Source organism: Ictidomys tridecemlineatus, chromosome 10, assembly GCF_052094955.1.
Source record: "Ictidomys tridecemlineatus isolate mIctTri1 chromosome 10, mIctTri1.hap1, whole genome shotgun sequence".
NCBI lineage: Eukaryota > Metazoa > Chordata > Mammalia > Rodentia > Sciuridae > Ictidomys > Ictidomys tridecemlineatus.
The window spans coordinates 25,573,071-25,589,989 of record NC_135486.1 but is presented as its reverse complement, the minus strand read 5'-3'; the positions used below and the strand labels follow the sequence as shown (position 1 = coordinate 25,589,989).

Sequence of the window (16,919 nt, the reverse complement as noted above, 5' to 3'; positions counted from 1 at the left end):
TGCCAAAATAGAGAATTGCGTCTAGAGAAAGACTAATAACTCAATATTTGGAAAAAAATTAGTGCCCGCTATGCTTTATTATAAATAATAATCATATAATGGAATACTGAGTATTGATTTTATCAGAATTATTTTTGAACTACATTCAAAGGAGGTAGGAAATTATGATTTAGGAGGGTTGAGGGTGGGTACAAGAAAATATGTTCTTCTGTGACTCCAAGGAAGTAGATATTTACAATTGAAAAATCACGAAATAGTAAGAGTCATATTTAGATATGGAGGAAATAAGAGAATAATTAGAATTAGGGATTTAAAGTAACTACCTCTGTGTAGTGGAAATATGGCATATTCTTGTCATATGACAGCAAGAGGGATTTGCTATTGTATTTTATTACATTAGTAAATTTGCCTTTTTGCCCTGTGTATATACAATTTTCATAATAGTTTTAATTATGTAAAATTTGGAATATAATTTTATCTAGGAAAAAACATCACTATGGTAAAAAATGAGACTTTTTATGAGGAAGCAAATGGGTTCCTCTAAATGTCAACTTTATGTAACCCTTAAGAGGACAATAATAGAATGGGCATATTTGCAATTGAATTATACATATTTTATATACTTATATATTTTAAAATTCAATTTTCATCCCCAAACCTGATGAAATTATGCTGTCTTATTCACACATGTGATTTAGGAGAAGATACAAGACATACCAAGGGAAATCTAGGAAAACAGGTATAATTCAACAGCTTCGTAGTTTCTAACAACAGTTCAGTGAAAGCAATAGTGTGATATAGCTGTGGAAGGTTCAGCAAAATAGCAAGGGGTTAGTAGATTTTGGGAGAGCAACTCAATTCTTAGAAATCCAACAGAGAAGTTAATGTCACTGCTGGGGCATCTTGAATAAGGTCTATGAAGAGAGTATCACTAGGTCATACAAATGAATGGAGTTTTAAGTTTTGATAGTAAGATAAGGAAGAATCATATCCACATGAGGCTCTGAATCTACATCTTAATCCCTTTGGCAGACTGGAGAGTCTCTCAGATGTTTTACACTTGGTTTTAAGGATCTCACCCAAGTGTCTTCTGCCCTTTGAAAGACAAATTTTCAGGGACTTGTTATAAAAAGGATGACTGACTATTTCTAGAATTCTCACATCTGTATGCAACAATTGGCTTTAGTCATCTCTTTTTAAAATCATTTTTACATGTAGGTGGTGGGCACAGGAATCCAAAATATTTGACTTACATAGAAATAATAAAATCTAGGCAAATTATGCATTATGTTAAATAGCAAACAATGTTAACATAGAGAACACCATATTGCTTGGTAATGAAATGTTACATTTTATTTCTTAGGAAAGAGTTAACTAATTGCTGATGTAAACAATACTACATTTTTCCTACATTGAGGTTGGTTAAACAACTCCAAAATTCACAACCCTCTTCCTCCTTCTCCAGTATTTGTCTTAAATCTATTCAGGAGCAGTAGAATCACTACTTTTTTGACTCCTCAAAAATAAACAAACACATCTTTTCCGCAGTTTAGAAAATATCTAGAACAGCTTTTTTTTTCCCCCCTGAGGGCTTAGTACAAAAAATTTTTCTTTTCTATTATTTAAATTGTTCTGTTTGTCAAAAAAGTAGATGAAAAAAAAATTGTCCTTTGTGACTATTCAGTCTTGATACAATTGAGTCATTTCACATTCAGTAAATCTTATATTTTTAATTTAGAAAATGAACTTTTTACTTTTACTCTGATCAAATCAGTGTCACCATAATTTTCACACGCTTCCAGTGTGTGAATTAGTATAATCTGTAATATGCAAGAAAATGCATTTTAAAAATCTGTATAGTTCAATTTTTGATATTAGGAATTATTATTATTATTATTATTATTATTATTATTATTATTTTGGTCTGGGTATTGAACCCGGGGTATTTGACCACTCAGCCACATCTCAAGACCTTTCTATTATTAGTAGTATTTTTATTTTGAGACAGGGTCTCACTGATGCTTAGGGCCTCCAAAAATTGCTGGGCTGACCTGGAATTTGGCAATCCTTCCCCCTCAGCCTCCTAATTCGCTGGGATTACACGCATGTGCCACCACACCTGGCTTACTATTAGGTAAAATTGTAAGGACTTTTCCTAAATGTGGTTATAAATTATTCTGATTTTTTAATATTATTCTCTTTGGCATAGTATGACATTTGAAATATGTCAATGGTATATTATTTTGGAAAAGGACACTTTCTGTTGTTATTTCTTAGTGTGAAAAATTAAATGACTAAATTCTTTTGTTACTTTAATAAAATGGTTTCACCAGGAAGAGCACTCATTGCAACTGAAGAATTGATTGTGCACATTTTCCTGATTTGAGGAAGGGGGAGTTCTGAATAACAACTAAATGAAAATTAATGGGGATTACAAAGGACTTGGCTTTGGAATGGACTACATTTCATGAGAAAACTATGTCTGTATAAAATTTTTGCATTGTTCATAGGAAAATCAGTAGGTAATCAGGAATTTGGAAGTTCCAGAGCAACTACCTTAGTCATTTTTTTTTCTTTATAATGAATGACCAAAGTCATTTAAAAAACACTCATAGTTTCACTCATGTCAAAATGATTTCTGATTATTCTGGATTAATGTTATTAAAACAATGAAGTACATGATATATACTTTCTAAAGAAGAAAATGTTATACATCCCCTTCACATAACACTTAAATATTTGAAACTTAATACTATTTTTCTACAAATCTTACATGCTTTTATAGGGTTGGAGTTTTAGTCAACATTCTTACCATTGGTATGCATAATTTAGAACAAATTTTCAAGTCTTTTTAATAAAAAAATGAAAAAAGGAATGAAACAGGTTTGACATTTATTGAGTAGCATTCATATGGTCAGGCATTTTGTGCCCATTAAGGCATTTCATACAATTGTTTCATAGATGAGAGAACTAAAGCTCAGAGGTGTTAATTAGATTCCCCAGAGAGGCAAAAACTGGATTCTGCCCAGTTCAGTCCAGCTCCAAAACCCCTTACTTTACAATAAATTACTCCCCATAGAGATAAGAGCTCACTGTTCAAATGGCATTCTACTTACATTTGCAAATAAATGTCATGCCACTGTTTAGAAATTATAATCAGAATAATTTATAGTTAGGATTCTAGGCATCTGCTTTTGTTCTACTCCTTCTAATCCCCAGTCTATCCCTTAAAAGAATATGTTGACTTTGTTTCCCCTAAATTATTAATAATACATTTGTATGTCTGTCTTATAAGAAAAATGGCATTTGTTTCCCACTTCTTTCCTTCAATTTTCACTGCCAGTTTTCTATTTCCCAATTTTGGTCTTTTTTACATACATTTAGACATTTTTAGATGCCATTTAAATTTTTCTTTAAATGGAAAAATTGGATAAATTATTCTTCCTATATTATCTATTGATTGATTCTAAATGTTGAGACCAACAAATGGTTAATTTGTTGGTCTCAATATTTAGAATGTTGAAAAAAAGTGGATAAATTATTCTTCCTGTATTATCTATTAATTGATTCTAAATGTTGAAACCAACAAATATTTAGAGCTGTGTGACTACATATATGAGGCTGCTTTTCAGTCCTCCTTTCTTCTGTTCCTTCACCATCCTTTTCAATTTTCAAAATCAGGTGTACATTGCATGTGTCTGTTACCTTTCATTACATTTTAGGGGTGAATGGGTAACTGTTATAGATCTGCTATTTGACACATCTCTGCCATGCCTTCATTTATTGTTTACACTGTCATATAATGTTTACATGCCTTAGGGATTCAGCTTCAAATTTTCATGAGGTGAGTTGACACAATTTGTTGCATGTTGCATGTGGTATGTTAAAAGATTACTCAATCATAATCTTTAAAACAGGAAAAAAATAGTGCCCCAGTACAACACTTTTCCCATTTTAAAATAGTCATCCCATAATTTCTTCATTCATTTATTCAAAAAATATTGATTGAGTATTCTATGGCCCAAATACTAACATAGCAGCTGAATATACAGTTCTAAACTTGACAGTAAAGTTTACTGTTTTCATGAAATTTGTCTATTTGTAGAAGTGAGAACCAAAATCCGAATTAAATAAGTATATAGAATATTACATAGTGATAAGTTTTAGAGAACTGGGGAAGAGCTAGAAAGTGTTGGGAAAGGCAGATATTTTACATTGAATTATTAATTAAACTATTTGAAACATTAGCTTAAAACAATCATGAATCTCATTAATTATTAAGATAAAGGACTCATCCAACATTGTGTATCCATCCCACTGAAGTATGATTATTGTACCTATTACTTTAGTTCTCTTTTTTTCCTGGAAGTACTACCTATTCTTTCTTCCCTTTATGCCTATCTTCTTGAATAAAGTAGCACGCACCATTCCAACCTATGAACTCCTTAGGCACCTGCATCAAATGTAACCTAGTGGAGATCATATTTTAGTGGTCATTTTTTATTACCTTCTTATTTGCTCCATTTTGTTAAGTTATCAGGTCTTTTTTTATTTCTTTTTTTTTATCCTTCATGATATTCCCTTCCTCATGTGCTTTGGTTCATTTATTCTCTATAGAATTCATTTTTAAACTCTTAGGCCATTTCATTTCACTTCCTTTAAAAATCTCTTCCTTTTTCAATCTATTTCAAATATTAATCATATTCAGGGTACTTTCCTGGGAAGACTTTTCACTTGAGTTGCTATACTTGAACAATATGACCAATGTCTAGAGTTTAATTCTGATGAGGTTAAATAGTGTCCTTTGCCTCTCAAGCCCATATGTTGAAGTCTTATTCCTGATAGCTCAGAATATGATTTTATTTGATAGGGTGTTTACAGAGACAAGATTACATTGGGCTGTTATGTTAGGCCTCAATCACATATGAATGTTGTCTTTGTATGGAGGTAAATTTGAAGACAAATCCCAATGAGAATGCCATGGGAATATGAAGAGGAGCATCTTCAAGCTAAGGAGGAGGGAATGGAACAGTCCTCAGAGGGATCCCACTCCACTAACACTATGATTTCAGCCTTCTAGTCTTCACAATGACCAGATGATGAATTTCCATTATTTAATTCTTCTCATGTGTGATATTTTATTATAGTAGCCATAGCAAATCAGGACACATTTTAGTACTAGAATCATGGTATATACTGCTGTGAAAAATACCTAAAAATATGAAAGTGGCTTTACAATTGGTTAATTGGTAGAGGATGAGTTTTATGTTGAATGACAAAAAGTTTAGATTACCTTGAAACAATGTTGATGGTACTGCTTATGTTAATGAAAATTTGGTGAGTGCTCTATAAAGAAAGAGAAACCTTACAGTTGAAACCAAGATTCTCCTTATTGGTTGTCTTAGAGCAAGCACATATATTGTCAGAAAGAGAATCTTGGTAGAAATATGAATGTAAAAGATGCTTCTGATGAAGTCTGAGATGCAATTGAGGAACTTGTTATTGGAAAGTGGGGAAAGTTGATCATTGTTCTATGGTGGAGAAGACTTGGCTAAATTGTGTTCTATTGGATGGAGATAGAAGTTGAGAGTGATAAACCTGGAAATTGAACTGAAGAGATTTCTAAGGAAAGTGTTGAAGGCACAATCTGGTTTCTTCTTGCTATTTTTAGTAAAATGTAAGAGGACAAAGATACATGGAAGAAGATTTTGAGTATAATGGTTGGATGTAACGTGATTTGTGATCTGTCCTACATTTTAAAAGATCACTTTGGAGGCATTACGGAAAGTAGACTAAGTGTATTAGGAGATATAAGAAAGAAAAATAAAGAAGAATGACCAGTCAGAGAAGCTCAAGAAGAATAATTTAGGTGAGGGAAAATAATGGCTTAGTTTAATGTGTAGTAGTTAAGATGATGAAAGATAATTGTAGGATATATTTCCAAAGTAAAGCTGATGTAATTTGTTATTATCTTGGATGTAAGTTTTAAAATAGAAGAGGCAAAAATAAGAACTGTTATGTGAAATTTAAATAATACATCCATGCTTACTGACATTCAAATGTTTAGGGAGAAGGAAATTTTGAGAAGGAAATAATGTGTTCAGCATATGATGTTTGAAATACTTGTGGGATACCTAGCTACAAATATTAAGCAGGTATTTGGATATATGTATTTGACTTTCTGATGTATAAATTGTATTTCTGGGAATTATAAATATAGAAATGTACTTTAAAGATACAGGACTAGATGGAGTAAGTCACATAAGGATTTGCATGTAGTTAGTGAAGAGGAGTCTTTGGACTAAACCCAGGTGTGGTGCAATGTTTAGAGGATGAGAATCCAGGTTTTAAAGAAAAAACAATTACAGAACAGATTCAACAGAGAGTGGGTCTGTACAAACTGAGTGCAAGATGTGTTTAAGCAAGAAGGAATATTTCAGAAGCTTTTTATTGAAAGTTGATCACTAGATTTGGGAAGCTAGATGTCATTGTTATTCATATAACAGCAGATTTTTGGTGAAATATTGGGTTATTAAAGTCTGAAACATACTTCCAATAAATAGGAAACTGTGCTGCCTCCAGCCATCTGGGAGCAGTGAGTGTTGGAATAGCTCTCCCACTCTAATGCTTAGAATTCTGGACAAAATATGTAAAACAATTATTTTCAGACTGAACAACAGGCAGTATGAGACTGTGATCTATGAGGGTAAGAAAAACAGTGAGATCATCCCCAAAACAAACCCCACCTTGTACCTGGAGGCATTTATAAGATTCTGGTGCAGAAAAAGATAAGCAAGTGGTTCATTGCAGTTTCTCTGAGCTGAGAGACAGAGATGTGAATTGGAGGGGAGGAGATTGTGAAAAGGCTGGAATGCCTGGAGCTGAGGTCCAAGAGGAGGGAAACTGTGCATGAAAAGCTTCAGTATTCTGCATAGGGGACCCTTGGAAACTTGTCTGAATAACACTGCACATATATTCAGGATGAGAGTACTTGAGGTTAGGCAAGGAATAATAATTAGGAAAAGAAAAAAGCAGGAAGCTGCAGAATAAGAAATAAACCTTGTGTGCTGTTAGGAAAAATGGATTTCTAACCCAAAAGTGGAGAGATCTCCTTGCAGGCCTTGATAGTCATGAGATACTCCAGAAAGGCAAGTTCGTTTTAAGTGTGCAGGCAAACCATTTTAGAATAATAATACTTTAAATATAGCTCAACAGAGCTTAAAAATAAGGCTTGATTTTAGGAAAAGCTTGTTTATAAGTAACTACCAAGCAGGGTGTGATGGTGCATGCCTATAATTTCAGTGGCTTCAGAAGATGGGGCAGGAGGATTGCAAGTTTAAAGACAACCTCAATAACTTACGGAGAACCTGACTCAAAAAAAAAAAATATATAGAAAAGAGCTGGAGGGGTGGCTTAGTGGTTAAGTGCCCCTGGGTTTAATTCCTGTTACCAAAAACAAACAAAGAAAACAACAACAACAACAACAACAACAACAACACACACACACACAAATTAGTGCCAGAATTAAACTCAACAGTCATTAAAGGATGATAAAAATTTGGAGACTCAACAATCTAATGTTGAAAATGGTTAGCATCTTAAAAAATTACTAGCTAGGCAAAGAAGCAGAAAATATATTTGGTAAACTGGAAGAAGAATTAATCCATATGAAAAGGCATACCAATTAGAGATGATGAAAAAGCAAGTCTTTTAAAATAAATTTGCAGATGTATTCACAGAATGTGAATGCAAACATGAGCACATTGAAGAGGAAAATATTTTTTAAGAAAGTAACAAAAGTAAGTATAAAATACATATAGAAGTACAAAACATCCAGCATCACCAAAGTGATCATAAGGAGAGAAGGAAAACTAGAGGTATCATACTTTCTAATTTAAATACATATTTTAGAGCTACAGTTATTAAAAATGTCTGGGACCAGCATAAATGTATACTGACATACATACTAATGGAACAGATTAGAGAATTTAGAAATGAACTTATGCATATATGCTCATCTTTATAAAGAGAAGAAAAAAAAGAAAAAAAGAGAAACTCAACAGTTGGAAAAAGTAGCCTGCAGAATGGGAGAAAAGGATGTTCAAAACAATGTAAGAAACTCATAACTTAATAGCAAAAAAAGAAATATGTTATCTGGTAAAAAACAGGCAAAAGTTTTGAGTAGACATTTTTTCATAGAAATTTGTTCAATTTCATATGACTTTTTAATCCTCTTTTTAAAAACATGTTTGTGAGTACTTTTTCTTATTGCCTGTGTATTTCATAATGACTTATTTACTTATGTTTATTAATTTAAACTTTATAATTCAGCTTTACTTTATAAATGAATGAATTTTAAAAAAGGAGTCCAATAGATAAGGTACTGAAATACAGTCAAAATATATCATTATGTTTTTTGCTAAGTGCTACAGATATATTTCATAAAATGAAAATTGGTTTGAATGTGACCTTTGATAAGAGCAGTATCTTCTCATTTTCTGGGTCATGAACTCCATTTGAAAATCTAATTACAATTGTCATAGATGGGGTTGTAAATAATTCATGTATAAAATTTCATCTAACATGTCTAAAATTTTTCATGGGTCATTAGGATTCCAGCAAAAACAATCCTGCCATTGGTAAAGTGATTTGCCTTAGAACACCAACAAATTTTTTTTAGACGTTTCAAATTATAAAAGTTGAATATTAGGGAGAAGTTCTTTACTGATTTGATTTTTAGTAAAACTGACTTCAGGGAAAATGTTCAGCGTTCAAGGAACCATAGACACCCTATTGACCCAGTAGTACCCTAAGGCACAAGTTCTCACAATCAGTAGCTTCAATTATTGGTCAGAAACAAGGTGAATTATCAATAGGGAACCTTAAAACTCATTCATCTCATTCTCGGCTTTTAGAAGAATAAATTTAAAAATCTTATTTTTATGCTTTTTTGTGTATATTTGGAAAATATTTATTTTCTATTTTTCATGTGACATTTATGGTATAGAATATTGCTCTTTACTTTTCATCACTTAATTCTCTCCTCACAGGATTATTATGTTTTTTTTTTTCTCTTTCTTGGGAGGGCATATAATTAAAAAGAAAAACTTGGGTCTGCTGAGGGGCCTCCCTTCCAGCATGGACTGTGGGAGCTTAGGGATGCAGAGAAACCCCTCCAGAGATGGTCTTAGAGAACAGCTTCAAGAACAGGGTCTGCTTAATTGCATGGCAAGAAGAGCTTTTATACTGGGTATTGGCCAATTTACGTACAGCAGCCATGATAGGCCAGAGGTGATACACAACATATCATCTTCGGGAAGTTCAGATACCAAGAGTTCAGAAACTGCCATGCAGGCTGACCTTGTACCAACAGGGGAATAACTCCTTGTCAAAAGAGCAAGGAAATTGTGCTTGCCAGTGTTCTGACAGCAATCTGTCCCCAAGCATAGTGTTCTATGTTAGGACTTCCCTGCTGCACAATGATCAAGATAAGTAATCCTCCATGAGGGTCCAAGGTCAGGCCCTGCAACAAGGGTCTTTATGATAAATACTTCATCTCATTTAATCCTCCATTGGATGGAAATACACATTAAATGCTTTCTATGTACCTCATACTCTTTATATTTTCATTCATATTATTTATGCTAGCACCATGAAATAAATACTGTTCTTCTTATCCATCTGTGAAGTACAAATGAATGCTAGGTGCTAGGGTGAGCAAAATGTAGGCTGGCCCTTGCTTTCATGGAACTTGAAGTTTAGGGGGGACTAACTTAAGAATAAACATTACAAATTCGGCTAGTTTAATGGTTTGAAAAGTTAAATCAGAATATCATGGGACCACATAATATGGACTTCAATCCTAGTTGAAACGGCTTCTCTGACAAGTGGCTTTTTTGAGTGAAACTCATGAATTGGGTTCTCCCAGGAAAGAATGTTATGGAGAGATGGTTCCATATTAGAAATGCTTAAGAGTGGAGAAATGTATATTATCACTGGAATAAAGGTCACAGAGTCTAAGGGGGTAGTTTGAGTATGTTTTAATAAAGGGTGTTATAAACCTTGTAAAGAAGTTTGGATTTGATGCTAAAAGTAATGAAACTATGTTAAGACTTTATGCTGTGCTATGTAACCATGAGGTTTTAGCTTGAAGGGGTATGGTTTCTGACAAGAATACAGAATTAATCAAGAAACATAAACTTGAGATAGAGATACTGATTGTGAGGCTATGGGCCTTGTTCTAAGCCAGAGGTAGCAATTGTGTGGACTTGGTTGTGGGACTTGGGCTGGAAAAAAAATTGAACATAACAGAGCAAAATTTAGAAGACATAATCAACAAGACTTCAGAACTCAGTAAATACAGGAAAACAAGTGAAGGCATGGTTTAATAAAGGGTGTCGTAAACCTTGTTAAGAAGTTTGGCATGACCTAGTATGCTCTTGGGGAGAAGGAAAGATTATTATCAGGAAGATAAGTTCAGTTTGAGAGAAGAATGTCAAAGCACAACCAAAGGCATGGGGTCAGAGGAGCCAAAGAATGAATACTCAGGAAGCCATTAGTCTACAGGTCAAATACTGCCAAGAATTCAGTGGGTGGGTGGTAGTGGGGGCAGTTAAGAAAGGAGACAAATTCATTTTCTGACAACCAAACCTGTCCTAAGAATCTGGTCTGTAGTCACTTTATTCATGTATTTTGTAACCTCTAGAATGAAAATTAGAGACCAGTTTGTGACTCTAAAAAGCACATACTTTTTCCACTTTCTCTTATTTCAGAGAAATAACTAGACTTAATATTTCATATTTGAACAGTTTTAGGTTTATAGAAAAATTGAACAAAAACATTAAATATTTACCCACGGCACCCCAACATACCTCATTTTAAACATCTTTCATTAGGGTGATATTTTTTTAAAATTGAAGAACCAATATTTGTTCATTACTTACATCCATAATTTACATTAGGATTTTCTCTTTTTTGGGGTATATTCTATGAGTTTTCTCAAGTATATGATGGTACGTATTCACCATGACATTGTAATACAGAATAGTTTCATAGTCGAAAATATGCTCCACCTTTACATCTCTCTACCCTCCTCCTCTTCCCGAGTGGCTGGTAATCATGGATCCTTATGACTGTCTCCCTAGTTTTACATTTTCCTGAATATTATATTGTTGGAATCATGCAGTATGTAGCCTTTTCAGATCAACTCTTTTTTCCTTTTAGTAGTATGCATTTGAGCTCCTGCATATCATTCCCTGATATAATAGCTTATGTTCTTTCCATTGCTGACTGGTTCATCTAGTTCATTGCATCCATGTAGCATAAATTGTTTATCCATTTACCTATTGCAGGGTGTCTGGTTATTTTCAAATGTTTGCAATTATGAATCAAATTGCCGTAAGCATTTGAGTGCAGATTTTTGTGTGGACATAAATCAAATGATTGGTAAATATCAAGGACTCCAATTGCTGGGACATCTGTAAAAATATATTTAGTGTGTTTTTTAATGTTTTCATTAGTGCATTATAGTTGTACATAATATTGGGGCTCATTTTGATGTAATCACAAGTACACAGAATATAATTGCTCTACTTAGTCCCTAATACTTCCTTTTTCCCCTCCCCTTCTCCCTCCTTCAACCCCCTTCCTTACTCTTTTGGTCTCCATACTATTTTTTATGATATTCCTTTTATATTCTGTTTTTCTTCCTATCTTCTGCATGTGAGAGGATACATTTGCCCCTGAGTGTGACTCTCTGAGTGTGATTTATTAAGTTAGCATGGTGTTCTCCAGTTCCATCTATCTCCTAGCAAATGCTTGTGTACACTTTGAAACTTAATTGTTTTTGTATTAAAATCCACTTAATTTTACATTTTAATAACTTTAAATTTAAAATATAGCTTTTCTAAGTCATTCGTATTTGGAGCTTACTTTTCTTTCATATGAAATCTTGCGGGGGGTGGGGAGATACCATGAAGATAGAAGGGAGACTACTAGAGAACAGGAAGAAGAAGGGGATCTGGGAGTGGTAGGAAGGAGTGTATTAGGGGTAGAAATGATCAAAAATGTTATAAGCATGCACAGATATGCCACAATGAAGCCCATCATTCTGTATAATTTTATATACTAATCAAATTTGAAAATATGGAAAAATACTTTGATAATTCTTATAATCTTTGCATTTTAATATGTGTATTCGACATATTAAAACATTTAAAGTCATTTTCCTGTGGAGATTTAGATCCACCAAAAATGCTTTCTGTGGTTTCCTCTTATTTTTTTTCTCTCTAATTACCCCTTTCTACTTTTTACTTCGATTTCTTTGTGGCAGTTATTAAGTGTAATAATACTTCACATAGATTATAAAACTCCAGAAAACATATTTTTTTCATTATATAGACATATATATTTTAATTGAGAGAAAAACATTATTTTATAGTCACTCAAACATTAATCACTTTTGATACTTTTCTTTGATATCTGAATTTCTAACATTCTTTTTCTGAAATCTAACAAATTTTCTTTTGCTTTTCTTGTGGTATGATGCCGATGACAGTACATTTGCTTAGATTTCTTTATTTTATTTTCTTTATTATTTATTTTAAAATTTCTTATTTTATTTGTTCCTTTTAGATGTACCTTGTATTTGAATACATGTCCAGGGTAACTTCACATCATGTACAACCACAATAACAGGATCTTAATTAGAATAAGGTATACTCCATGCATGAACAATTTGCTAAAATAAATTCTACTGTCATGTATATCTAAAAAGAATAGATTTCTTTATTTTAAATAAATACTTTATTTCACCTTTTCTGAATATTTTCTCTAGATATAAAATACTGGCTGTTGTTTTTTTCCTTCATTCTGAACTTTAGGACAACCATTGTTCCTTGGGTTGATAATTTCTGATGTGAATCCTTGGTCTTATGACTCTCTTTCTTTTGTTCTGTCAAGAATTCTTGGAGTTTGCTGAGCTCCTTCAATGAGTGTGTGTTTGTGTTTGTGTGTGTATGTGTGCGTGTGTTACAAAATTTTGATATTTTTAGCTATTCTCCAAATCATTGTCTGCCTTTTTTTCAATTTAGTTTTCTTCCTGGGCATCCACCTACATATATAAGAGCTTTCTTACATTGTTTCATAAGAGACTGAACTCTGTTGTTTTGTTCTTTCCTTTTCTCTTTGTTTTATGAATTGAATAAGAGAAGTTGATCTATGATCAGGTTTGCAGACTCTTTCTTCTGTCTTCCTTTCTTCTTCAAAGTCTGTCCAGTGAATATTTTTCATAAACATTGGGTTCTTTTATTTGATGTACAAAATCCTTTCTTTTACTCTGGTTTTGATTTCCTTTAATTTGTAACAGGTATATATTGCATTACTATGTTGATCATAGTTGTATTAGTGGCTTTTGTTTATTGTCTGATAATTCTAGCATCCAGACAGTAAAGGCTAACATCTATTAGTTATCATTATATTTTTTTCCTATGAAAATGGGTCACATTTTCATGGCACTTCCTATGTTAAGCAATTTTGCATTGCTTGTGGGTATTGCAGATATTCCATCATGTTGTGGAGCCATGAATCCTTTTGTTTTCCTCCAAAAAGTGGTTTTGTTCTTTTTAAGAGGGAATTTCATTTGGTTTATCTGAAAATGCAAAATTCATCACCCTGAAAGTTGAAAGTAGCTCAAATATCAGTTCAGATTCCAATTATAACCCATGGGCATGAATGACTTGTGGGTTAGCCAAAGGTGTATAAATGTATACATAATATATTTGGTTTCTCTTCTCTGTCTTTCCCTTTTTCACGTCTGTGTCTCTTCATATGCCTGGCTGTGTTCCCTATTTCTTCTTGTAGGCTTGCTATGAAGTTTTTGTCACCCTGTGTTGCTGTGATAATCACAGCTGCTCTCAGGTCAAAGGAACAAAACTGGGGAGAAATAAGACATGTAAGTTTCTTCCTCCCAGTTTTAGTTTCCCTCAATGTCTGCCTATTTTATTTCATTTTTATCCCTTGTGTGATGATTTTATAGATTTTACTCCAGAGCTTATAGTTGTTATCTGCAAGAAGTACAATTTACGAGGAGCTTACTTTTCCTTATTGGTAGATCTCCTAGCATCTGGTATTCCCTCCTTCGTTATTAATGTTTCATTTGTCTGTGGTGTCAGGAAGCAAATCTCATTTTAATATCTTCTTGCTAAGAAATCCATCCATGATCTTTAACTTTTATCCTTAGTGATACTACTCCTATTATTAAGATGATTCGCATGTAAAAAGCAGCTTATGTTTATCCAACGTTAGCTCACTTCCAGTTTTTGATAAGAACTTTCTATGTGATGTATATATTTCTATGAGATAGAAATCCTATAAGGTAGAAGAATACATTTTTCAAATTAGCAACTCTACCTTGTCCAAGTCCAGTCAGGTATTAAGTGTCAAAAGCAGGATTAAAATGCTAAACATGCCCATTTTCTTTAACATAACACTAAACAAAATGAAAATATATATATATTTTACTTTAATAGTGGTTTTCTTTCAATTTCTTCCTCACCATTCAAGTTTTTTACTTTTACTGAAAGAAATAACAACCACCAAGCACTCCTGAGGGACCTCTAATCTCTAACATCAGATTTTAAATGTGTTACATAACCAACAGATACCATTTGGTGAATCCTTAGCATTATTAGAGTCATCACCATGTACTAATTTTTTCCTGAGTATGCACATCGTCCACTGGAGCTATTCTGGACTTCTATTCATAAATATATAAATAATTTGCAATTACAATCTTAGTTTGGGCTGCTGTTAAAAATATAATAGAAGGAGTGGGTTATAAACAACCAAAACTTATTTCTCACAATTGTCTAGACAAGAAAGCCTGCAGTCAAGGTACTAGGGGAGTCAGGTAAGAACCGGCTTCCTAGTTTATAGACATTGTTTTCATATTGCATCCTCCTATGGTTGAAGAAGCTTGGGAGTTTGATGTGGTCTATTTCATAAGAAATAAGGGTAAGATGCTCATGACTTAATGATCTCCAAAGGCCACATCTTCTAATACCATCACAGTAGGAGTTGGGATTTCATCATATAAATTTGGGGAGCATGGGGAGACACCAATATTCAGTCTAAAGCAAGTACCAACTTTTATAAGAACTGTTTCTTTCTGCATTTAGATAAACAATCCCTCATATCTACCTGTGCTTTGATATTCCTTTCTTTCCCAGCAATATGTCAAATAGAACTTTCTATGATTATGGAATTGCTCTATATCTCCACTGTCCAATATGGCAGCCGCTAGTCAGATGTTACTTTGAACATGTGATGTATGGGTAGAATAGAATTTTTTATTTTAGTTAAATAAAATTTAACATCTGCATGTGACTATTGGCTACTATATAAAACATCTTTGTGCTTCTTTTAAAAAATGTATTAACTATAACTGTGAGGCATAGTTCTCTAAAAATCTGTCTTGATTTATTTTATTCATTATATAATTATTTAGGGTGTGAGTATTGTAAGATTTCAATTTAGGCATGAATTGGATTTTTTTAAGTTTTATCATTCAAACATTTTCTATTTTATTATATATACAAGTTTTTCTTCTTTATACATACACAGAGTTAAATTCATTAACCTCTACTGTTACATAAAAATGTGAAATAATGTGTCCTTTAGATAAATGGCCACTGTAGTTGTTTTCCTTTTACCATTCCTTCTAAATCTGTTAATAATATCAGTCAATATTTTTTTCTTCCATAGAGGTTGCTATTAGGTCAAATGCTGTGTTAGTTGTGCTGCAATTCTGGAGGCTTCTGACTCACAGGAGTGTTTTAGAAAACTTTTTTTTTTTTTTTGCATTTGTCTACCTATTCAATTTTGAACTAATTGCTATAATTAGTGCTGATTGAAATAAGTACTGTTACCCTCTTCTTCAGATACTGTTTACTCTTACAGTTTACTGTTACTTTTACAGTTTACTGTTACCCTTTTTTATTGTGTCCTCAATGTAAATTGTCATGTTTGTCTTCACGTTTTGAACTATGGAGTTGATCACTTAACACACTAATTGCTTGAATATTTTTACTTTATATATTTGAAGCTTTTAAATTATTGTGTAAATTATTATCATAATATTTTGACTTCTTGTCATTTCAGGATCATCAGACTATTTTGAGAGCGTGGGCTGTAAAAGATTTTGCTCCAAATTGTCCTTTGTATGTCCAGATATTAAAGCCAGAAAATAAATTCCATATCAAATTTGCTGGTAAGTTTTAATCCTGAATGAGATTCTTTGAATTTCTTCCAGCTCTCGTTGTAATTTAAAAGCTGTGTCTCTGAAGTTAGTAGCAACTAAATGTATTCATCCTACAAAATAAAAAGGATTTTCTTTTTTATCGTTTACTTATTGTAAATGAATTTCCTCACTTTAATGTATGAAACTATAATTTAGGGAGAGATCCTTTACTTTTAAATGTAACTTGGTGACTTTAAGAATTCAGCTTACTGTATAACTTTGTAAACCTAAGTTGATTGGCAGTTGTAGATTTGTACACAATAGGAACACACATTTCAAATCCTTTCTTCATTTATCCTCAAGTATACATGTAGAATAATACTTTGCTATAGATTATTTAAAACACAGATAAGTTTGCCCCACTATAGAATAATGTATTAACATGTTTTGGTACATTTAAATAGATTTAATTTGGGGTGTAGACTTCGGAAAATTTTCAAGAAAAAGATATCTGTGTGAGTTTTTTGAAAGCAATACTTTTAAGAGAATTGATCACGAGATTTTTTTTTCCTTTGAATTGTTAGGAAATTGAACAATGAAGTGGTGCTTGATTTTTTTTTTCTTAAATGCTTCCATGGGAGAAAGGAACTAATTTTAATTCAGGCAGTAAATCACATACATA

At 32.7% G+C, this 16,919-nt stretch overlaps 1 protein-coding gene across 6 annotated transcripts in view; it reads left to right on the top strand.

Annotated features, from left to right (window-relative positions):
• The window catches only part of Kcnt2 (potassium sodium-activated channel subfamily T member 2), a 360,005-nt gene that overhangs the window by 186,074 nt on the left and 157,012 nt on the right, over nt 1-16,919 (top strand). For all 6 annotated transcript variants that reach the window (XM_005335358.4, XM_040276882.2, XM_005335357.4 and 3 more), the window contains exon 13: nt 16,159-16,267. In XM_005335358.4, coding sequence (XP_005335415.1) covers nt 16,159-16,267 — 109 coding nt within the window. The remainder of the gene's footprint in view (nt 1-16,158; nt 16,268-16,919) is intronic.